This window comes from Chiloscyllium plagiosum, chromosome 23, assembly GCF_004010195.1.
Source record: "Chiloscyllium plagiosum isolate BGI_BamShark_2017 chromosome 23, ASM401019v2, whole genome shotgun sequence".
Classification (NCBI taxonomy): Eukaryota; Metazoa; Chordata; class Chondrichthyes; order Orectolobiformes; family Hemiscylliidae; genus Chiloscyllium; species Chiloscyllium plagiosum.
Window position 1 is genome coordinate 44,837,666 of NC_057732.1, and position 25,770 is coordinate 44,863,435.

Genomic DNA, 25,770 nt, shown 5'->3' on the forward strand with positions numbered 1-25,770 from the left:
GTACTTCAGATGTCTAAGATCCATAAAGTTCTGGACAAACTCTACACGTTGGGCAATATCTGAAATTCTGAAGAGTCATCGTTCTGGATTCCAAACTTTAATTCTGATCCTCTCCCACAGATGCTGCCAGACTTGCCGAGTTTCTCCAGCAATTTTTGTTTTTGAGTCTATGGATGTATCGTTAATTACAGACTTCTACAAGGATTAATACTTCCAATTATAGCAAAAAGTGATAAATTATAAATAAATTACATTAATTACCATTTTCTGTGGCCAAACTGTCCTGTGTAGGAGTTGTTAGCATTCTCAAACTTTTAATAAAATGGTTTACGTCTGTAACGAGGATTCCACTTTGTGCGAACAGATCTCGGTTCTCAGGTTTCCCTAAAAGATTGTCAATTAGAAGAGACAATATAATTTATTATTGTTTTAACAAGTTTGCAAGTTAGCACTTCATGATCACATTTTCAAAATGTATTCTTATAAAAGCACAACGCTTGTGGATAGTGAGTATTTCAATCTTTTAAAGAGAAACATTTGAAAGGAAAGTAAATTAATTTTATTTTTGAAAGGAAAGTAAATTAATTTTTTTTGCAGTTACATGGGCTAATCAGACTAAGCCCCCAGTCATTTCGATTGAGGCTGGTGTGCATCTTAACTCTTCTACAAAAAAAATCTTTCAATCTCAGTTTTGAGATTGTAGTACTTTACTGGAATTCATCCTCAGAACATTTTAAAAGCATTTCACCATCAATTCATTTCTTGAAAAGTCAGTTGCTCTGCGTTTTGGAGTCAGAAACTGTAATCTACAGCAAGTGAGACCACTGATTAGTTAACGCCTTCCTTATATTTCTCATGAAAGGAGGAATGTTGATCACAACATGGGAGATGACTACTCTTCCAAATCAGATTATCACACCTGATGTTCACAAGAAATAAAGGACTTCAATTAATGTCCCACCTTTAACTCGCTATCTCAGCATCCAGGGAAACCCAACACTAGGTGTCAGCCTGGACCCTATACTTAAGTCTGAAAAGACAAGTGTCACTTCTCAATCTTTATGATTTTGAGATGCCGGTGTTGGACTGGGGTGTACAAAGTTAAAAATCGCCCAACACCAAGTTATAGTCCAACAGGTTTATTTGGAAGCACTAGCTTTCAGAGCGACAACCACCTGATGAAGGAGCGGCGCTCCGAAAGCTAGTGCTTCCAATTAAACCTGTTGGACTATAACCTGGTGTGCGATTTTTAACTTCTCAATCTTTGTTTTCCTAAGGAAGAGACCTGATACCTTAATGAGGACTTTAAAAATGATGGTAGAGTGGGCATAGAGACATTGTTTCCACTTGTGAAGCAGTCCAAACTGAGGGGCACTAAATAATTACAGTCACGAATAAGTCTTATCCAAAGAAATGTCATCACCCAGAGAGTGATGATAATGTGGAACTTGCATGCTCTAAGAAGGTGAATGGCATAGGTGCATTTGAGGGGAAGCTGGTTAATGACAGGAGGGATAAAGATAGAGTTTGTTGCACTGATAGGATCAGGAGACCACCTAGTTGAGAAAGCTAATGAGGTGTGGAGCAGTAACATCAGCAGACGCCAAATGGCCTATTTCTGTAATTCAAATTGTGTATTCCTGGTAAAATGGAGATTAGATCCAAGTGAGATCAGCTCAACTTATTCCATGTGTGGCAGAAGTTTATTTAAAAAAAAACAGATTTGTATTTGGAGAGACCTAAAGGGCAGTTTGGAGCCAAAATGCTGACTCCACAGATAATCTTGTGTTAGTTGTTGCATTCTCACGTGCTTCATCAAACTAAATTGCAAGTTCTTGTAACTAATGAATTTGAATTCTCATTCCTGATCACTTGCTGACAAATGCTTATTTTTTGCTGCAGATACAAAGTTTTATTCACAATTCTCTCCAATCTATAACTAAGGTCCTTTACTGAGTGCACTAAGCCTTTGACTCCCAATAGATACCCTTGGTTAAAGTCTCTGTTCATTGGCAATATTTTCCCCAGGATAGAACCAAACCTCCTCTTTCATATTCAAAAACCATTTGGTCTTGCCTTTTAAACCAAAACAATGGATGAATTGATGAATGTTCTGATGGATGGAAGCATATCTCGCCAAATACGAGGTTAGGGTTAGACAAAGCAGGGTAGGTGCAAGTTCATATGAAGCATCAAGGTCAGTATAGAGAAGTTGTGCTGATTGCTCTGTTTTCTGTGCTATCACTTCTGTGCACTTCTATGACCAAAGATTTAAGACAATACTTTCCACTTGCTGGCCATGTAGCAGCATTTCTGCTTCACACTTACAGCCTGATCCTTCAAATATTCTGCTGTAAATACTCCATTCATTCTCATAGTGTTTGGAGCCCAAATGTTTGTGTTATTAAAATGTCAGCTACTGCCTCGATTATCCCACAGAGAAAATTCCAAGCCTAGACTATAAAAGGCCAGTGATTCTGGCTTTGTCAATAGTTTGCTTGGTTATAACCCCTCTTCCCTGGCAGCTAGGTGCAGACAGTGGAGAACACACATGTGTTCCCAACAATTGTTTATGCCTTCACCTCCCTAATTAACACTTAAATACAAAATTTGTTTCACAATTACTGTGCAGGCCACTATAAATGAACAACCATTAACCATCTCAATTTTCACTTCAGACAATATCTTATTCTTCTAAGGATCGTTGTATCACACAATATTGTCGCATCTCACCTGTAAGAAACACTGCAAACCTGGAACTTATTTTCTGAACCTGTAGCTTCACAAGGCAGCTGAGATAGTCAGGCTTCTCCTTGGACCTGGAATCACATGCGTGGAAAGGGAGAACTTCCACAAGGTTTTCTGTAATCTTCCGAGTCAGCAGAGAAACCTTTCTCTTTGCAGTGTGGTCCTCTCTGTATCAATACATAGTTACACACAAGCGAGTGAATACATTGAGGCTAATAGTAAAACGGAACAATTCATAGAATCACTACAGAATCACAGAATCTCTACAGTGTGGTAATAGGCCCTTTGGCCCAACAAGTCCACACCGACCCTCTGAAGAGTATTTCATCCAAACCCCATTACTCTACATTTACCCCTGTCTAATGCACCTGATCTACACATCCTTGAATACTATGGGCAATTTAACATGGTCAATTCATCTAGTTTGCATATCTTTGGATTGTGAGAGGAAACCCACGCAGACACAGGGAGAATGTGCAAATTCCACACAGGCAGTCGCCTGAGGCTGGAATCGAACCCGGGTCCCTGGCACTGTGGGGCAGCAGTGTTAACCACTGAGCCACCGTGTCGTCCCCAAACTCAGATATCATTCAACAAAATAGTCCCTTACAACCAATCCAATTGTACAATGAAATAATCTAACATTTGGCTAGGTAATGTTTCAATTCCTTAGGACATCTAAAAGGTACTCCACGGTCAATGAAATGCTTCTGTTAAAAGCTTTATTTTCACCAAATCCATACAGTGTGGAAATAGGCCATTCTGCCCATCAAGCCCACATCAACCCACCAAAGAGTATCCCACCAAAACCCAACTCATCCCATCCCTGCATTCCCCTTGGCTAGTGCACCTAGTCTGCACATCCCTGGACACTATGGGGCAATTGAGCATGGCCAATCCAGCTAACCAACATGTCTTTGGACAGGGGGAGGAAGCTGGAGCACCCGAAGGACACCCACGCAGGCACAAGGAGAATGTGAAAACTCCACACAGACAGTTGCCCAAGGGTGGAATTGACCGCAGGTCCCTGCCACTGTGAGGCAACAGTGCTAACTACTGAGCCACAGTGCCAGCCAGTTTATCAAACTTTTATCAGGCAAACCACAATATATCACAATGTCACGCAAATAATAATGCAATGAATGACCAGGGAGCCCTGGAGGATTTGACAAAAGTGAGCCACAGCCCAGAGAGGATCCCTTGTGCTCTCCTTCAAAATGACATCATGAGATTTTTCATAGCTATCCAAACCAGGTAACCATCAGATCTACACTGACATCTTGACACTTGAATCCACTACATTCTGACTTAAAGGCAGCAATGCTACCAATGGAACCACAGTGCTGCTCTGCAATGGAAGCTAATGGCTTCTAGTCACTTTAGAGAACCTACTTAATGTCACTTTCAGATCTGGGCACATTTTGGGATAGGTTACAATCATTTTACCCTTGAGTCTCGTCATAACCCTACAGTGTTCCCAAGAACATAGGTCAATATTATTGTGTTTTTTCCTTAAAGTGTAAATCAATAGGGGCTCCTGTGATGCTGTGATAGTGTCCCTAACTCTGAGCCAGGAGGTTCTGGATCACGTCCCACGTGCACCACAGGAGGGTCCTAACATCTCTTGAACCGGTCAATTAGAAAATATCTAAAATGTGAATTAAAACTAAGTCAAAGTTTTCAAAGAAAGACATATTGCCTTTATCCACCCAGTTTGGAGCTGGTTAGATCAATGCTTTGCTGCTTGTCCCGTCACCCTTCCCACAGGAACCAGACAAAAAGGGACCAAAAACCAACTCCCTGAGCATCAGGGCTCCAGTGCCACTGGTAGTCTGTTTAGCAGCTGGCAGAACCTTTAGACCAAACTAACCTTGCCATCTCCTTCAGTTTTTTGAGTTCTTTGAAATGAATCATCCACTTCCAGGCACGCTCAGCACTCAGCTGTTCCAGGACGGACGAAATCTGTTGCAAGCATTCTGAAGGAGCAATAATAGAAAGTAGGTTGCTCAATGAAAATAGACAACTCTCAGAGTGTAGACTGCAGGGCTTGTTCAATGCATTGATCTGGGCAATTACAGAGGAACATAAGAACCAGGAACAGGAGCAGGCAGTTCAGCCTTTAGAGCCTGCTCTGCTATTCAATACGATCATGGCTGATCTCACCTCAGCCTCACCTCCACTTTCCTGCCCATTCTCCATAACCCTTTATACCATTACTCATTAAAAATCTGTCGGTGCCCACCTCACTTGGGGGTAGTGAATTCCACAGATTCACGACTCTTTGAGAAAAATAACTTCTCCTCATCTGTTTCAAATCGCCCACCTCTTATCCTAAAATTATGACCTCTCCTAGATCGTCCCACAAAGGGAAACATCCACTCTATCTCCACTTTGTCAATCCCCTTTAGCACCTTAAATACCTCAATTACATAGAGTCATAGAGATGTACAACATGGAAACAGACCCTTCGGTCCAACCGTCCATGCTGTCCAGGTATCCCAACCCAATCTAGTCCCACCTGCCAGCACCTGGCCCATATCCTTCCAAACCCTTCCTATTCATATACCCATCCAGATGCCTTTTAAATGCTGCAATTGTACCAGCCTCCACCACTTCCTCTGGCAGCTCATTCCATATACATACGCCCTCTGCGTGAAAAATGTGCCCCTTAGGTCTCTTATATATCTTTCCCCTCTCACCCTAAACCTATGTCCTCTAATTCTGGACTCCCACACCCCAAGGAAGAGACTTTGTCTATTTATCCTATCCATGCCCCTCATGGTTTTACAAACCTCTATAAGGTTTGTAAACAGCCCCAGCCTGTTCAGCCTCTCCCTATAGCTCAAATCTTCCAACCCTGGCAACATCCTTGTATATCTTTTCTGAGCCCTTTCAAGTTTCACAACATCCTTCCAATAGGAAGGAGACCAGAATTGCACACAATATTCCAAAAGTGCCGTAATCAATGTCCTGTGTAGCTGCAACATGACCTCCCAACTCCTGCACTCAATACTCTGACCAATAAAGGAAAGCATACCAAACGCCTTCTTCACTATCTCCTGTCATTCTTCTAAACTCTGATGAGTAAAGGCCTAAACTGTCCAATCTCTCCTCACGAGACAGGGCTTTCAACTCTGGGATTAATCAAGTGAACCTTCTCTTCACTGCCTCCAATGTAATTACATTGTTGCTCAAGGGAACCAAAACTGTACACAATACTCCAGATAAATTACAGTGCAAAGTGCTTAAAGTCAGTACTATTGGAAACTTGTTCTCAATTTAGGGAGATGATGGGGAAGAGTATTTCTGTAGCTTGCATTCCCATTCAGCAACACTTTTCAGTGATTCCAGTTAGAAAGTGCACATTATTAGATGTTAAACTCTGGGAGACCAGTGCAAACTGCAATGCCCCATGTCAGGAAGTATGCCAGTGCTCTGTGTTTCATTACACACACTGATATAATGGACAGAAATGTATCCCACTCATCTCCTTCAAACTATTTGCAGGAAAAGACAGGGTGGGTAGAGGTAAACCATTTTCACTAATTGGGGATCCGAGAACTCGGGGGCATAGTCTAAGAATCAGGGCCAGACCATTCAGGGAGAGCTATTCGGAAGCACACCAACACACAAAGGGTGGGAGAGGTTTAGAACTCTCTTCCACAAAAGGCAGCAGATGCTGAATCAGTTGTTAATTTAAAATCAGAGAGAGGTTTCTTTTGGTAAACAAAAGATATTAAGAGCAAGTATATGAAGTTAGGCTACAGATCAGCCATGGTCTCACTGAATGGCAGGACAGCCTTGAGGCGCCGAATGGCCTACTCCTGTTCCTATGTTTCTGTAACATACAAGAGGGGCAGAAAGAAAATAGGGTAAAGTGGAGTAAGAGAACTGACTGATAACCAAAACCTCTGTTTTATAATGAAACTGCTGCAAAGAATTGTGATCGGGTTTAACACCCTTTCATTCTGCTGCACTTTATGTTATTAGAAGCTGCTATGAAGAGAAGTATGAGCACAACAAGATGGAGAGTCAAATTAATGCACAAGGATATCTCTTCTGTGACTTCTACCAGGCTTACAATCTCCCAGGAGCTCTGCTCTATGTTTCTCCAATTCTAGACTTATGCATATCCTTGTTACTCATCACCCCAACACTGGTGGCTCGGTCCTTGGCTTCCTCTGCCCCAAATTTTCCAATATCCTGCTGGAATGATAGCAAGAGTAGACCATTCAGAACCTGTCCAACCATTCAAAGGGATGATGGTTGATCTATGAACTAAAGCTACATACCTGCCTTTCTTTAACCTTTGCTACAGTTCTGATAACCCAAGGTGTCAATCTCAGACAGACAACTAACCAGTAATCTTACATCACTTTGTTAAAATGGATTCCAAACTTTTACCCTCCTTTGTGTTTAAAATGTTTCCTAATTTCACTCATGAAAATTCTGGCTCTAATTTCAAAGCCCATTCCGCCTTTTGGAATCCACAACTTGGGTAATCTATTCTTTGTACCTGAATTCCACGGAGTGCTCCTTTGTTTGTGTAATCTCTTTTCTATGCTTCTATGTGGTTCACTGTAAATTTTGCTTCATAAGGCTCCTGCAAAAAGTCTTAGGACATTTTGCCAAGTTAAGGAGGCTACATAAATATATACTGAAGTAGCTGATAAACTGACCCCCTCAATAGGGGGCCAGGTTTGATGGAAGTGTGGCCTGGAGACAGGGCTACAACACAGCAATGCTAAACCTGCAAGCATAACTCTTTGTTGGGAGAATGGATCCAGTGAGTGCTGGTGTTATGTTTGTTAGGGCTGAAGCACCGTCAGTCTAATTAGCCATCTCTACTGTTCAAGCTGATAGGCTGATGCTGTTGGTATTTTCACCTGCAATAAAGAGTTAACAGAAACAGGTAGAACCAAACAAAAATGATTGGCAAGTCATAGGCTCTGACGTTTTCGTGTAAATAATTAATTCATGAGCCTGCACTTCCATGCTCCAATAATTTAATTAAATCATTAATCCAATTATTTGGATATATAATAACACAAACAGCAAGTCACCATTTGGCCCCTCAAGCCTGCTTTACTATCCCATTAGATTATGGCAGTTCAGTTTCTCAGAACAGTTCTATAATTTTGTTCAACTCCACATTGCTCAAATGTCAAAACCAGCAAAAATGACATGGTTAATGCTAGCACTAGAGCAAATGGGAGGAATTTCAGCCAAAAATGCTTTAAACCTCCATATGTTTACTTTCTGCAGTTCATTTCAAGGTTATGGTATAATGGTTTGTAATAATTTCTTTTTAATAAGTGTTCTTTACATTAAAACAGTTTCTTCATTGCCATTTTGTCTTCCTTGTCTGATGTTTTTAAAATATAATGATTCTAGATTTCTTAAGTTGCAAAACCTACGATAATGAAGGGAATTTCTGAACAAGAATCCATATTCAATTGGATTTAAATGTGGGAGGGGAGACAGGTAAGTGAGAGTAGCAGTTAACGACTGTTCCAACTATCGGGCTGCTTGCCCTTGAAATTAAGTTGTTAAACTTAATATCTGTACAGAATGTTCTCCATCTATTTTGATCGAGCGCTCCCCAGACTGGCTGCTCACCCCAACCATTACACTCTATTTGGAACAGCCTGATCTTACACAGACTCCCATAAGGGAGCATTAATCCTTCTGTCTGGCAGCTGATTACAGTTACCACAAGTACAAGCTTATCAGTTTGCACTCTTTCCGCTGTATCAGAAGATAGTCAGTAAATAAAACTAATTTGTAGATCAAATACAAACTCCTCCCTCCCTTCAAGGTATTTCCTCTATGAGCTTTTAAGGTATTGAAATGGTTATTTGAGTTTGTGAAAGCCATTTAATAGTGCTATGCAGAATGCAATTTTGGTTTAACAAATTTTCTAATTCAAACATGCCACACATCAATGATCCCAGGATCTAAAGTTTTCCAGTTTCAACAATCAACATTGCTTAGTAATTTTGTAAAATCAATTATCATTAAAACTAAACTTAAGCTTGTTTTATATATTAGGCAGCTACAGAAATACAGTGGTAAGGATTATAATCAACTTGTTGAGAACCTACCTGGAGTTACGTTGTTCAGCACTGTCCCATCAGAAACAACAAAACCTCCAGAGGTAAATAACTCTTGGAATGTTTGGTCTTTTATATCTTCTGCGTTATCCACACCAGCAAACTGAACACATGGCACCTGTTTTAATTCCACTAAGTGCGGAATCTAGGAAAAGGACCCAAGACAAAAATTATTCCAGTACGTGCATAATGGACTGTCACACTTAAAAGGCATAAGTACATTATGCGTATTATTTATTTCAATGAAAATCTCCACAAATATAATAACAGAATATAATTGTATCTTGTGACATTTTGTGACATGTTGGAATTACTTAATCTGTGCCAATCAAATACATGTGCATCGGACCATGTCAAAATTGGTACTACAATGAGAAGATGCTCTCTTTAAGAATTTGATAGTTAACATGTGTCAACAAATCAGAGAAGTTGCAATTAGTGTCTTTGGATTTGGGAGGGCTGAGGAAAAATTATTAACAAAGGTGTTAATAATTATCGACTATTCCACTGGCAGTGGGTGCAGTTACAAGATGACACAGATTTAAGATAATTGGCAGAACAAACAGTGGGGATTGAAGGATTCAAGCTGTCGAGCTGGAAAAGAAACCATTTGCATATCCGTAGGGATGGAGCGGGGAAATGCAGCAAATTGAATAAAGTGGGCACAGGTAATATTGGCCAAATGGCTTCCTAGTTGTAACATATAATTCTGTGATACAGTCTCAGAATTGAATCTGACACAAGATCTTTCCAGGAACTTTGTAGGTCTTATAGCTGATACAACAAGGCAGTTGCATTTTCTATGATGCTGTATATATCCTTTCTGAAAAAAATCTTTTCATTAAAGCCACCTTTGTTGTGTTGGTTTAAGATATTTTCCTAACCAATTTGTTCAGAGATGTTATTACATATCCACAGAGCAGGTGGGATTTCAACCCAGGCCTTCTGATTTAGAGGTAGGGACATTACCACTGCACCACAAGAACCCCTATAGTTTAAGGTGTATTGCTGGGCCACTCACCTGGTGCAGGTGCCCTGATATGTCTTCATTTCTAATAATAACAAGAACTTTGCCACAATGATGTGGCTGTATCACTGAGAGATCCAGCAGTCCAATCTCCACATGTCCTTCATTCTTTAGACATTCCTGAAACATCAGTAGGGTTATTAACAATTAAAATAATTTAAGGCCAGCTCATTTGAACTTGATGGGCAATTGTTGAAAGGAAAAACTCAATTGAGGATAGGTACAGTTTAATGACCTTGATATTTAGCTCCTGTAAATGACAAGCAAATATTTCTGACTTTCTGTTTGCAGATAAGCAAAACAACAGAAAGGTAATGCCATCCAATAGTAGATAGGAAAAGCAGAAAGCATGTGTGACAACAGGCCATTCAGCTCATCAAGCCTATTCTTTTACAAACCCTGAACAATTAACATGGGCGCTGTCTCACCTAACATGATATTAATGTATTGATTGGAGTAATTTCAATATGGTCCACAGACTAAGGAATCCTATTAATTCAAAGTTGCTTAACTGGAATGATTTGTTCAGCTGAATTGTAAGTTGTCCAAAGCATGCCTCATTATTTTAAATTTTTTTACAATGCGAGCCAAGCTATGATGCATTAAATCAGCTTTGGCTTTCAGACTCACAACCATTCAAATTATTTACAGGCCCATATAAGTTGGGGTTGGATAGCTCAGGTGGCTGGATGGCTCGCTTGCAATGCAGAATGATGCCAACAGTATGGGTTCATTTCCCGCACCGTGAAAGTGCCACCTTCTCAACTTCATCACTCCCTGATATGTGGGGACCCTTTGGTTAAATTACCACCGGTGCTGTCCTTCTCTAATGTGACAGTAGCCTCTAGGTCCTCTTTTATGGCAATTTTATACATATAGAATTAAAATAAAATAGAATAATGCATTATGAACACTGGAAACATATTTCTAAATCAGCAGGATTTAGACAAAGTGAATGTTCTATGCACATGGTGCTGCTTTAAGAATTGGTCTTCCTTATATTACAAAATCAATGATAATTTATGTATTAATCGATTCACCCTTACACACTGAGTCAGGACAGAGGGTCATCATCTTCAGATATCATCACTACAGCAGAGTCAAAATTCTGGAACTTGCTTCATGACTACATCGTGTGAGATTGCAGTAAGTCAAGAAGGAGGCTAACCAGCACCTTGACAAGGGTAGTTGGGGCAGGGATGGCAATAAATATTGGCCAACCAGAGTAGCTCATATCCATGAATATAAAACAAAAGATAATGGGACTGGCGAATAACTGGACCAGGCTGTGCAGATGGAATCCAGCTCCCATTGAAGAGACATATAATAGAAATGGGTTACATAAAGACAGAACATTGTATCCCGACTTGTGCCACCAAAAATATTGGGGGCGGTCACAACAGTATAAAAAGGACACAGCCAGGGATGGTGATGGATGAGTAAAGGACATTGGTCAATAATTATTCACAACACCATACTGACATCACATGTCACAGAATTATTATGGCACAGATGAGGCCAGAGGCCAGTCGGCCCATTGTGTCAGTACTGACTCTATTACCTATTGCAGATCTAGTGCCTATCGCTTGCATTTTCCCCAGCTCTCTCCACACCATAAGTGTCCAAAAATACCACAATTGAACCTGCCTTCATCACATTTCCAGGTAATGCATTCTATCATCTATTCCTAACATCCCACTGTATGGGGGACATCAGACCTCAAATCATTCCTAACTTGCACAGTCAGCATTGAGCTCAGATTGTCTTTGCCTTTGTTTTTCACATACATAGCTACAAAGCTACCTTTCTTATCGAGTAGCAAACTCAAGCAAATTGGGGGAACATCTGGAGCTTATGAAAGACATTACATAAACCCAAAATCTTTGTTCATACTACTTAGACAGGAAATGTACACAGGACAGAAGCATCCTTTTTAAATACCAAAGTCAATTTTCTGTTGGATATCCAGACTGGAAGAGAATCCTAAGCTGAAGAAGCTTAGAGTGCAGAGAATAATTGGACATAATTCAGATCTCAGTTTAAAGCCACATTATTCCTATATTTCTTGTGACAAACTCCTACATCTATAACAGAAATTGGCCATTCATTATTCATTCCGCCACAACTGGTGGCACTATAGTGTTCCCAGTGGCAGGAAGATGTAATTACAGCACAGTAAGTCTACATTGACAGTTTATCATCACAGATCTAAGTAACAGAACAAAAAATGGATCACAATGGGAGAGATTTCTACATATAAAATAATGAATTGTACAATTACCTTAATTTCCTTAAAAAATGGATCAGAATTTGTTTCAAAGACATAAAACTTGAAAGTGCCCTTCCAGGATTCTTTTACAACTTCGCTTAAGTTTTGGTGCAAGTCACTGCATAACTCAGTTATTAGACACAAAAATGGATCAGTTCTTTTCCTCCCACCACCCTGAAGCTCTTTGTATTCCTTCCGTTTTGCATTTAGCAGCTCGTCAGCCAAAGGTGACCCTTTCTCCCTGGTGCAACATGATTTTCTTGGCATCCTATCTGCATGCTCCACTGAATCGCGAATCACAACATGAGGTTGACTGCATGGCCTCTTGCGACTGAAACTTGTGTAACACTTCGGTCTGGAAAATGCATCAGTTTTTCGTTGCAAAGTCTCATCCCCTCCATTTGTCCAAGAAGGTGTCCATGTTTTATTGGGCAACTGCCTCCCATTGCATTGGTCAACATTTCGGCATGATATTGTCACAGTCAGTGGGTTCCTCCTCCCAATTAGTCTCCCACTGGAAACCATTTGGATACTTCTGTTCCTCAGGGCTGTTCTATTTCCATCCCTGGAAGATGAAAAGTGGCTTGTGAATGGTCCAGCGGTTGCTCTGTTCACCACACTTTTGAGATCCCGAGAAAAATTGAAATACTCCAAGTTGAGAATTTTCTCAATTGAACTGGTGTTTCTATAGTGATTTGCATTCCAGTCACACTTTCCCGAAGGGTGGGTAGCAGTACGCTCCCTTTGCCAATTACAGCAGGTCCTGGTAATCCATCTGTGTCGTGTTGGCTGGTCAGATTTCCACCGGGTCTCTGCAGTGACAGTAAAGTTTTGGTAGACTTTCGGTCTTCCAAAAAGATCTGGGATTTTAACAGTCAGAGGCACAGGGGCATCACTGTCACTCATCTCCTCCACTAAAACTTCTGGTGAATGATTCACATCAACATTTCGCATGTGCAGCAGCCCACTTTGGCTGTTCCAGTTCACTGTGAAATCCCCATCTTCTGAATCTCCGTTATCAGATGTCTCTCTGTGTGCATTTCTTTTCCTTTTGATCTTCTGGCTGCTGGCATTGCAAGTTATCCTGGACACCTTTTTGCTTCCAGAAAATTCTCTAGCGACCGATGGTATTTTAATATCTGAGCCTTCTGAAAAGTCTCTGAGAGGAAAAGCAGATTCTATAGGGCCATCATACCTTTCAGAAGGTGCAATAAAGTCCTTGGACCAAACTAACTCCTGCTTTTGCTGAGCTTTCAGGTTGCATGCACAGTTTTGATTAAAGATAACTTGAGGTTTTAATTGCCTTCTCAATTCATCACTTGGGAATCGAGATTTCACATTGCCTAGACATTCAGGATCGGAATCACTTGTAATCTCTCCATCACTCACCAACCTTCTAATACCTCTCATCCTCTGTGTCTCTGCAACATCTCGGAATAAATTATCACTGGCACAACTTTCAACATAAGAGCAAGCACTTTCTTTCACCGATGGCCCAGATGTGTTGTGCATTGGATGACTGGTATCCACAGTCTGGTTATTGTTGGGTATGATGACATTACAAGATTCTGAAGAGTTTAGAGTGCGAGTGTGACTTGGTACATCAACTGTCAAAGGAGAGCTTTGTGAAGCAGTATCAATATGGTCCACTCCATTAAATGTATCCTGTGGCATGCTTCTTTCATTTGCAACTGTGTCTTTGATAGCTCCCAAGTCTTCTGTGCTTGTTGTATTTTCAACATCCTCCGAACTAGCAAGGTTATCAAGCTGTTCAGTCTGAAGTCTATTTTCACTGTGATTATCCACTTTTTCACAATTCGGTGAAGCACTTGCATTCCTCAAGTTCAAGCTCTCTGTACTCTGAGCTGGTTCCTTTGTTGGCAGCTGGATATCAAGCATCTCTTTAATAACCGAAGACTGCCGAATGATTTCCACTTCTGTACTTTCCAGCTCAGGATTATCGACATTATCCACACTTCTTGGCTTCTCCACAACAGAAACTGTACATGTTGAAGGTTGTGGCAAAGGACTCTCACTCTCCATTGCTTAACAGGAAAACATACAGATTTCATTAAATTGCTTTGAAATGACCCTTTTGTTATTTATGCTATTGGCTGAGAGAGACTAGAAACAAATTCACTTTATTTACCAATGACATCATTGTGGTTAACATATTATTTAATCTGATTCTTCACTATGACTGAACATTTTACCAAAATCATGCCTTGGTCATTAGAAAGATGCACTAAACCTAAACAGCAAGGCTGGTCGTACTACTAGATTGGCAATCCAGAGACTTGACCATTAGATCCAGATACAAGAGTTTGAACCCCACCAAAATCTACACAGAGTTGGAAAATAAATGTGGAATGAACGCAAATGCTTGAATCAGTTGTGCTGACCATTCACCTGCCAGGCAGTTGTAAAATCTCATTGAGTTCACGCCATCCTCATCGAGCTGACAAGCAACTACAGCGGACTCTAAACTGCCCTCAAATGTCCTTGCAAATCAAAGTCAAGGGAAATAGGGATGAACAATAAATGCTGGCCGTGTCAATTACGTCAACAGTTGTGACACAGGTGGATAAGGCATATGGCATGCCTGGCTTCATTGGTTGGGGCACAGAAAATAAAAATTGGTAATCTACATAGAACTTTAGTTTGGCCACATTTGGAATGTTGATATTCTACAATTCCAGTCGCTGTACTAACAGAGGATGTGGAGGCTTTGCAGAGAGTACAAAAACATTTATCAGAATGTTGCCTGGTTTGGAGGTAATTACCTATGAGGAGAAATTAGGCAAATTCGGTTTGTCAAACGATGCGGGATGTCTTGACTGAAGCTTACAAAATCATTGAGAGGCATGGATAGAATGGAGTCTTTTTTCCAGGTTAGAAATGTAAATTACTAGGGGACTCAGGTTTTAAGGTAAAAGGGATAAGTTTAAAGGAGATCACACAAACCAGCCTGCCTTCCACTGAGTCATTTTGTACTTCCCACTCCCTCGAGAAAGCAGCCAATACAATCAAAGACCCTCCCACCCCGGTTATACTCTCTTCCATCCTCTTCCATTGGGCAAAAGTTTGAAAACATGTACCAACAGATTCAAGAACAGCTTCTTCCCTGCTGCTATCACACTTATGAATGGACCTTCTATATTAGAGTTGATCTTTTTATGGACTTTCTCTGTCGCTGTATCACTATATTCTGTAATAATACCCTAATGTACTAATGTAAGGTATGATTTGTCTGGGTTGCATGCAAAACAATACTTTCACTGTATTTCATTACATTTGACAGTAATAAATCAAATCAAGATGTGAGAGGAAAGTTTTTTTTACACACAGGGTAATAAGTGCCTGGAGTGCCCGACTAGAAGAGGTTGCAGAAGCAAATATAACAGCAACATTTAGGAGGCACCTTGACAGATAGATGAATAAACAGGGAACATAGGGCTACAGACAGTGTTTTTAGTTTAGAAAGACATCATGTGTCTGTACAGTCTTGGTGGGTCAAGGGGCCTGTTCCTGTGCTGTATTGTTCTTTGTTCTAACATTCCGTGAATGAATAAAAAACAAACATATTATGTCCAAGATTAGAATTACAAAGCTCAAGTTATGTATAATTAAACAAATGAATTGCAGAACTGCACTATAATTTGCATTTCTGAACACTGAAGGAACACCATTGAAATGTATCCCAAAAGAAACTACTTATTTTCTGCAGTGTGTGAATGAGGAAGAAGGGGGAGCTCGAAGGAGACTTTACAGGCAACAGCCTGGGCAGGAAAAGAAGCTATTGCTTGGTTTAATTTGGTGGCAATTGGTTTGGTGAGTCATGAACAGGACAGTCCTTTGTACGTTTGACGCAACACTATTGTGTGTGAAGACTCCAGGGTAAATTCAATGCTCTGTCCTAGCAATTTGCTGACCCATGTTTCCTTCAAATGCAACAGCTTGTTGGTGGCATGGGATCAACAAACTCACCCTGATTAATGAAGGAAAAATCAGCTTTCTGCGTATTCATGTTCAACAAACACTTTTGCTTGAATAACTTTCAAAGGGTTTGCATTTTAGGACGCAAGTTAAACTCACATTCAAGATTGACATGAAGGAGGGTAAAAGGGCAGTATCCGATCATCACAAAGCACAAGCTTGTCGTCAATAGATGTGAACATGACAGTTTGATTGGATATTATAATCATATGTATAGATTCGAATATGATTGCAAAATGTGGTTTATGTGTATAAACTTGGAATGTAGAGCAGAAGGAACGCGGTTAGGTAGAGTGTGTGTAAATGCATAATCTTTTCCTAGATATCCAATATCTGTAAACGGAGCATAAAACCATTATTTTGCAGCAAATTGGAGAGTTATCCACTATCTTTGATGAGAATACTTTCTATGCATGCATGAATAAATAAATACTTAGACAAAAAAATCATAAGTCTTGTTTGGTCTTTAAGGAATCAAAGATGTGAAACCAAATGAGGTACGTACAACATTTCATTGCATGTTGTCCTGGCAATCAAGAAACTTTAGCAGAATATAACTTATAACTCAAGACATTATATAAGGCAACCCAATTTTCTCAATGCCAAAATGCATGCCTGGTCCTATACTGGGGACAATTTTAACCTGCAGATTTTTGGGGGTTAGAAAGCAAATTAAAAGCAGCACCTGAAGAGGTCTGATCTCAGGATTACTCACAAATGCCACGTGATAGTAGGGAGAAGAATGGAAGGATTGAGTGATTGAATGTGTGGCTAGCAAAATGATTCAGGGTGGAGTACATCAGATTTCTAAGGTATTGTCAGGGGGATGGGAATCTCAGGTGTAGCTCAAATTGGAGGAAGAAAAGGAAGAAGAAAACTAGCAAGTGAAACTCAAAGACAGACAAAATGAAGTACACCAAATAAGCTTATAAAATGGAACAATGTCAAAAAGTCAAAAGATGAGGACAAGGTCTGAGAATTCTGAAGGAATTCAGCAGGCTCTCCAGCACTCTGTTTGGTTTAGATTTCCAGTATCTGCAGTATTTTGCTTTAAAACATAAGAAACATTCTCTACCTGAACGCACACAGCATTTCATCACAAGATGATCTAAATGCATACTTAGAGGAAAACTGAGTCGGTGTTTTTAACGAAACATAGTTGTAGGATGATTAGACTGGGAACTAAATTTTACAAGAAATAAGATATTTGGGAAGGAGAATACAAAAGGAAAAGGAGGTGGTCTTGGCCTGACGATGGAGATCAGTAAATCGGTATGGGAGGATTGGAGATCAAAATAAACAAAATGCGTTTGGTGGCTAAGAAAAAGCACGAGGCAGCAAACATCGGTGCGAATTATTTATAGGCCACCAAATAGTTGTGGTAGCTTGAGGCATGGTGTTAGTCAGGAAACTAGAGGAGCATGTAGCAAGAATATATCTGTAACCATGGGTGACTGCAACCTGTGCTTCAGATTGGATAAACTAATTAGGATTAAATGCAGAGGGGATGAGTTTCTGGGATTCTTTAAGAATGGTTTTCTAGTGTATTATGTTGAGAAACCAATTAGTGAACAAGCGATTTTAGATACAGGATCACGTGACATGAAATTAATAACAACAGAAACTGCTGGAGAAACTCAGCAGGTCTGAGTAATGTAAACACCATAAAAAAATTAAAATGCACTATAAAAGCTTCTATAGGAATGCAAAAAGGAAACATTTGGCTAATATAAAAGTGGACCCATTTCAGGTAGAGTCATGAGCATTTATAATTGCAAGTAGAGAATTGGCAAGGGAGCTGAATGGTTATTTTGCCTCTGTCTTGACTGAAGAGGACACAAGAATTGTACCAGAATTAGAGATCCAAGAAACTAAGGAATTGAAGGGAAAAAGTATTTGCAAAAATGTCAGTATTGGAGAAGTGAATGGCAGGTTTAGGGCTATATTTGCCTTAAAAGTCAGTGCATGGTATCCAGCAGGTCATCTACATGTTTGCAAGAAGAGATGCGAGGTTTTAAGATACATTTCAACCACCTAAACCCATCAGATTTTATACACACTTACAAGTTGACTCTTACATTTAGAAGGCTATTTTAAAGCTTTAATGTTTGACTAACATACAGTGACCTATAGTAAATATTGGTGTAGTTATAACGGTTACCTTCAGAATCATCCAGTCCATGTTGCTGAGTATTATCAGTTTGTTTTATAACAGAAGCATCCTCTCTGTTGTCTGTTTGATTTGAGTCCACCAGGTTTCTTTCTGCCAAAGATCCATCAACTGCATCCTGGACATCGTTGTATTGTACTAAGTCAGTCATGTTTCTGTCATCTGTTGAACATACGTCATAGCATTGTTACACATCAATGCCCAACAAATCCTTACCCAACATATTAACAATGGTCCCATCTAAAGAATTACTTCAAAAGTTGACTTAAAGTTACGATACTTCAGATGGTGAAAGACATAACCCATGAGCAAAGTCATTTTTGCACTCGAGATGCCTCACGAGTGTCAGCTGGTGAAAGGTAGGGCTAGAACCCATTCCAACCCGTATCCAGACAAAATAACAATATTTTAAAATTACGTCATCGACAAATGAAGATTTACGTCAAAAAAGTCCACAGGAAGCACCATTATTTGAATACTGGCAGACTACTGTTCTTCCTTTAGGAAAAAGGAGATGAATGTTATCAAAAAAAAAAATAGTGCACTAAATTAAGGAAGCAGGCAGATCAACTGCTATCGGGAGCCCTTTAAGGTAGGTCAAGGGCGTGGGAGTCAAATTTGCAGCCTATGAGTCAGGTGGAGCACTGCTAATTACTGATGGTATGAGCACAACAGATAGAGATGATCTAAATTCAGGAAACTGAGATGTAGAAGTGGTTTGGGTAAAGAAAAGAGATGAAGTGGTATACAGGCCTCTAAACAGTAACCAAATGATGAAGCAAATCATAGAGGACAAAATAGTATCAACCATGGGGGATCTTATTTGACATGTAAAACAGAAAAAAAGGTAGTCTTGATGAGGAATTATTAGACTTTTTTGGAAGATTTTCTTAGAACAGCTCATTCTAGAGCTAACCAGAATGCAGGCTCTACTGGACTTGATACTGTGCAATTAGATAGGATTAATAATCTCATGCAGAAGATACCCCATGGAGCAATTATAATATGATTGATCATTCATAGGATGAGGGTATTCTTGGCAAGGTCAGTAATTATTGTCCATCCCTAACTATATTGCTGTGGGTCTAGAAACACAGAGAAGCCAAATCAGCTAAGGACAGCAGATTTCTTGAAGGATATTAGTGAACTAAAAGGGATATTTTTACATCAATCAACAATAGTTACATGGTTGTCATTAGATTATTTTATCCCAAATTTTTAAAAAACTGAATTTAAATTTCACTTTATTTAAATTGAATTTTAAACGACAGAATCCCTAAAAGCATTAAAATACAGAGGTATCTAGCCATACAGGTCAACAGTTCCCTGAAAGTGGCAACATAAGTGGATAATGTGGTCAACAAGGCATATGACATGCTTGCCTTCAATGGCATTGAATATAAAACTCAACAAGTCATGTTGCAGTTGAATAGAACTTTAGATAGGCCACGTTTGGAATATTCTGTAGTTCTGGTCACCACACTACCAAAGGATGTGGAGGCTTTGCAGAGGGTGCAGAGAAGGTTTATCTGGTTTACAGGCTTTCAGACATGAGGAAAGATTGGACAAATTTGGTTTGGTTTCACTTGAGGTTGAGGGGGCGACCTGATGGAAGTTTACAAAATTACACGAGGTATGGATAGAATCAATATATTTTTTCCCAGGGTAGAAATGTCAATTACTAGGGCAAATAGATTAAAGGTAAAAGGGGGAAATTTAAGGTAAATGTCGGAGGCAGTCTTTTACACACAGAGAGTGATGTGTGGAATGCGCTGTCAGAGGAAATCATGCGTGGAATGCGCTGTCAGAGGAAATCATAGAGGCGGGTACAATAGCAGCATTTGAAAGATGGGAGTGAGTGGGGATGAAGCAGTGTGGAGCAGGTGGTGGAATTGGTGCAGTGGTGGGGGAGATCACCTTCTCACAAGGTGAGCTGCTGGTGAGGTTAGTTGGAAAAGAAGAAGCTTATGAGGTTCCAAAGAAGCTTGACAGGGTATAAACGTACAGGTTGTTTTCCCCAGCTAGGGGATCTAGAATATGTCATCTTCTGGTCCTATTGCAACAAATTAGCAATAGGATATTAACTATATTCTTAAATTACTTAGGTCAAGGGCATTGTTTGTGTGAGTACTTAGAACACTTATAAAGAGAGACTGCTGGGACACTCTGTCAGTTGGTAGGAAGCAGACAGGTAAATGTTCCATTATGTGAATAAATCTACTGTTGAGAAAAATGTTAGTGTCTTATTTTACACTTCACCAATTGATTTGGGATCAAAATAACACAACATAAAATCTGCCGTGTTCTCATTTAATCTAATTTCTCAATCATTGATAAACCCGATATTGAAGCACCAGAATGAGAGGCAAATGGAAATTCACTTAAAATGCTAGGGCATGGCAGGCCAAGGGTCAAGTGAAGGCAAACAGGATTATCGTAACTTGGCATTTGTTTGTCAGCAAATTTGGTGGGCTGAAGAGTCTCTATATAAACTAAATGACTCCATGACTTCACAGGAAGAACACCTTTCTGTGTACTCCATAGGCTCTTTGTAACTCACAAGAACAAAGGATTGACAGCCCTGATCTAATATGACTACCACTCATGCTTTTCCTTTCCCCTCCCAATTAGAAACTACTGCCCAATCCATACAAAACCTGGACTGGCTCTAAGAAAACCTGGGCTTTAGCAATACTTTAAAAAGTAACTCAGAAAACTGAAGCCATTTGGAGAAAGATGTAGGCAGGTTAGCATGGCATTTTCATTGTTTTAAATGTAAATGCTGTGCTTAAATGTTCTTGCCATGAATGAGGGGCAGGAATGTTAATATTTAATAATGACAGACTGCCCATGCACACGATTCCACACCAGAATTGTGCATTCAGATAATCTATTCCAGAATCTACTCTTTATGCCAATACCAAGGAGTGGATTCAATCAGTACTTCATGAAATAATTCCACGGCGCCCAGTATCCCATCACCAAGTCACCCTTTATTTACCCGAGCATAGTACGTGACACTGACCCAGCTAGCTCAGAGCTAGCTCCTAGAGTGAGCAGAATCCTTGACACTCCTGTTTATATCTGTCAGCCAGGATTCCATGACTGGACCTGGTTAACAGCCCCAGTCAGGGAACTCATATTCTATGTGGTCCACCTGGTTGACCTCATTCTAATCACTACACTATGGACATTAAGAAAACAAATTGGATCATTTTCTTCAACATGAACGTCAATGTTCATGACATGTTAATGAAATGAACAATGATGACACGAATACTTTTAAAACATTAAACCTTACTGACATTGTGTTAACAACACAATCCTGTGCAAATTGCAGCAACTTTCAGAATAGTAACAATCCCAAACCTGTTAATGAAGTCAATTTCAGAGACAAATTGAGCTCCTGGTTCTCCTGTTCCAGCCCAGCAGCATGTAGGTTATTAGTGGGTTCCTGTTCACACTCCTATTCACAAAATAAAGTACAAATTAAAGCAATTTACATCCAACTGATCTACAGGAATTATAGCAATTCCACTTAATAGTTCCTCACATCATTATAAGTCACTAAACTCAAATACATAACTGCTATTAAACATCAATTTGAAAATACATTTATGTACAATTACATCACTCTGATCCATTTCTCCTTCCTCATAGCTATCTACTTTCATTTATCTTAATCCTAAAAGACCTAACACTTCTACCTTTCTAGCCAACAGTCCACTGTCTAGACATTAGTATTTTTAAAGATATGAAATCTGCTGTTTTCTTCCACATTCTATACCATTTCAGAAGTTCCATCTCAATCGCAGGGAACTGATGATGCAATAGTAATGTCACTGGATAGTAACCCAGAAACGCAGGTTAATAATCTGAAAACATGGGTTTGACTCCCACCATGGCAGATGAAGAAATTAGGATTCAACAAAAAGATCTGGAATAAAAATCTAGCCTAACATCGATTGCACTGATCATTGTTGTGACAATCACCATGGTTCACTAATGTCTATAGGGAAGGAAATCTGCCATCCTTACCTGGTCTGGTCAAATGTGGCTCCAGGCCCACAGCAATGTGGTTGACTCTTAAATTGTCCTCTGGACAATTAGTGGAGCAATAAATACTGATGAACATACCATGACAAATAAAGAAAGCTTATATAGGGACAGAACAGTGGCTCAATGATTAGTACTGCTGCCTCACAACACCAAGGACCCGGTTTGATTCCACCCTCGAGTGCCTGTTTGTGTGGAGTTTGCACATTTTCCCCCTATTTGCATGCGTTTCCTCTGTGTGCTCCGGTTTCCTCCCACAGTGCAAAGGTGTGCAGGTTAGGTGGACTGGCCACGCTAAATTGCCCATAGCATCCAGGGATGTGCAGGCTAGGTGGATTAGCCATGAGAAGTGTATCAGGTATAGGGTATGGGTGTGGTTCTGGGTGGGATGCCCTTGAAAGGGTTGGTGTGGACTTGATGGCTGAAGGGCCTGCTTCCACACTGTAGGGATCCTAAGTTCATAACCACTTGCAGTTTTATGAGTTTTTCCCACTACCTACAGCTGTAGATATACATTGTGTGGTCTGGGAAACCGAAAGAGAGACAGGGTCTGGAATCTTGTCCAGGCCTCTGGCACTCTACACACCGCTCATTTGGGCCTCTTGAGTACTCCTGATTTTTAATTAGACCAACACTGACTGTGCCTTTATCAACCGGGCCAACTCTGAAAGGGCCCTCCCTAAAACTCTCTGCCTCCCTTTCAGTCTTTAAGGCATTCCTTCAAACCTACATGGCTAACAAAGATTAGAATTCTCTTCAGGGGAGTTTGCAAATTGAAAATACGATGGTAAAGGAGTGGACTAGAACAATCATTGATGTCTTGAAATATTTCTGGGAAAAAGACTAAAGGAATTGACTGCTGAATCGAAACAAACAGCTGACCCTTCCTTTCTTAGGGGATCTGCATTCTATTTGATGAAATAAGTTGGTACCAGTTAATTTGAAATATGATCTACTCTGGAGAGAATCATAAGCTAGGAGCTCTGTAGAGTTTCCATGCACCAGGACAGTTATGGGAAGAACACAAGAGACTGGTCCTGAAACTATTTGCTCATTTGGAGAGCCAGTGCAGATAAGATGGGCTGAGTGGCCTCTGCCTGAACGGAGAAAATGGAATTACACAAAATACTGTCCCTTATTACAAACAATAACTTCCAAGTCATGTCTAGAAAGCAGCATCAGCAGTAGTAGGAGTACTGACCTGTCCAGAAGAGGTGTGTGCTGAGTCTTGCAGACCACCACTGCAACCTAGTGCTTCTGGACTTTGTATGTTATCATTACTGCTTGCACTTTCATCACTCAGAGGATGTTCTTCATCTGGTTGCGAAGTGGCACAAGGCAGTGTTTCACCATCACAAGAAGTGACGAGATTTGATTTCTTCTCAATCCTCTTAATCACGGACGAGATGATTACTTCTGCCGTCTGCTGCATTTCTGAAGTGGCTGATTCAGAACCACTTTCACTGAAAGCAGGCTGTCCCACAGCAGTCAGTTCTGTGTGCAGATCTCCTGCAGCAGGTTCCAGAGTCCCATAGCGTTCCTGTACCTGCCTTATCGAGGTCTGCAGCATCTCACTAGACTTGGTATAAAACAACCCGATCCACATATGAAGAATAAGCTTCACTTCCTTCATGGTCTCTTGGATCGTTGGATCCCAGGGCCTAAAAGGGGAAAGGAAAAGGGCAGATGGGGTGAAAGCATTACTAACTGGAGGAAAAGAAACCTACAGGTATTCCTGAGCACAATTACCAGACTTTTCTTTTATAGAATTCTGCACCTCTAATCTCTTGAGTTTTGCTAAAGGGGAGTGAACCTAATATTTGAAGTAGTCCATCATTTTCCCATTGAAAAAAACCTGTCCAGTCAATGACTTGACTATAATGGGATGCGTAGACTTTCCAGCACTCCTCTTCCAGTTTGCTCTCCTGTTTATTGGGAGTGCCTGTTTATTCAGTACATTTGGCAGTAACGTTATCTAGATTAGGCACACTGGAGGGTTTTTTTTAAAATGTGCTCTGCTCTGTGGTGAATTTGTTGGCAGAAAATACCCCCCCTTCCCCCGCTACAGGGTCTGAGAGGAGGTTGGCATCACTATTGTGTATCCACAGAGCTGACACCAATGTGGATCGCACATTTGATAAAGTGGTCAGACCACATGTTAGGAGCATGTAAGCAGAGAGTCAATCGGTAACACCAGGAAGACCAGGTGCTGGAGTCAGCCAAGTTTCTCACACTCACCAGCCGGTTTTCCGCTAAGACACTGGCTTGTCAGAGTCATGTGGCAAGAGCCAAGTTTGTGGCACCATGTGTAATCCAGCTGTTTGGGTTGGATGGACCATGACGGGAAGGATAATAATAGCAAGCGATTCAATTAATAGGGAATAGAACGACATTTCACTGGCTGTAGACATGACCTCAAGGATGGTGCGTTATGTCTCTGATATCAGGCTCACAGGATAGCTGCAGGACATTCTTTTGGGGAAGGTTGAAGACTTGGGGCCATGGTCCACAGTAGCACCAACAACAAAGGCAGAAAGAGGAATGAGATCCTAGAAGGAGAACTTAAGGAGCCAGGCAAGAGACTGAAAAGCAGGATCTTCAAGGCAAAAATCTCAGGATTACTCCCAGGAACCTGGTGCGAGTAAGTGTAGGGATTGGAAGAATAAGTGAATGAACACATGGCTGAAAAAATGGCACAGGAGCGAGGGCTTTAGTCTTCTGTGTTATTGAGACCGGTTCAGGAGCCGATGGGAAGTGAACAAGGACATTTGCTACTGCTATTGGAATTGGTTTAAACTAACTAGCCAGAGGGTGGGAAACCATCCAGAGAATATGTACAGAATAAAGACAAACCTGTTTATATTAAAAGCTGCAAATGTAAATGGAAAATATCAGAAACAAGACCATCAGACTATAAGATGGACAAGTAGAATTGGGCCCATTGAGTCTGCCCCACCAGTCAATCATGGCTGATATGTTTCTCAACCCCATCCTCCTGCCTTGTCCTCATAACCCTGGATGCCTTTACTAATCAAGTAAGTACCTATCTATCTCCATCTTAAATACACTCAATGACTCAGCCTCCATAACGTGTTGTGGCATTGAGTTCCACAGATTCACCAACCTCTGAATGAAGAAATTCCTCCTTGTCTCAGTGCTAAAGAGTTGTCCCTTCTCAGTGTGACTGTGCCCTCAGCTCCTAGTCTCTCCTACTAGTGGAAACATCTCCTCCACATCCACGCTATCCAGGCCTCTCAGTATTCGGTAAGGTTTAAACTAACTCTGCAGGGGCATGGGAACCTAGACTGTAGCTTTAGGGTGCAGGACCTGGAGGTTGGGAACATGGCATCAATCTCACAGGAGGGTGCCTGTAAACAGGAAAGTGTCTTGA

At 40.5% G+C, this 25,770-nt stretch overlaps 1 protein-coding gene across 10 annotated transcripts in view; it reads right to left on the reverse strand.

The window, feature by feature from the left end:
- LOC122561838 (protein TASOR 2-like) overlaps positions 1–25,770 on the reverse strand; it is a 98,934-nt gene that overhangs the window by 10,900 nt on the left and 62,264 nt on the right. For 9 of the 10 annotated variants that reach the window (XM_043714066.1, XM_043714067.1, XM_043714065.1 and 6 more), the window contains 9 exons: positions 23,581–24,040; positions 21,693–21,789; positions 18,315–18,485; positions 12,170–14,202; positions 9,883–10,008; positions 8,853–9,006; positions 4,619–4,724; positions 2,734–2,915; positions 262–384 (listed from right to left, as the gene is read on the reverse strand). In XM_043714066.1, the coding sequence (XP_043570001.1) occupies positions 262–384; positions 2,734–2,915; positions 4,619–4,724; positions 8,853–9,006; positions 9,883–10,008; positions 12,170–14,202; positions 18,315–18,485; positions 21,693–21,789; positions 23,581–24,040 (3,452 nt within the window). The remainder of the gene's footprint in view (positions 1–261; positions 385–2,733; positions 2,916–4,618; positions 4,725–8,852; positions 9,007–9,882; positions 10,009–12,169; positions 14,203–18,314; positions 18,486–21,692; positions 21,790–23,580; positions 24,041–25,770) is intronic. The other variant, XM_043714070.1, reaches the window with a different exon arrangement.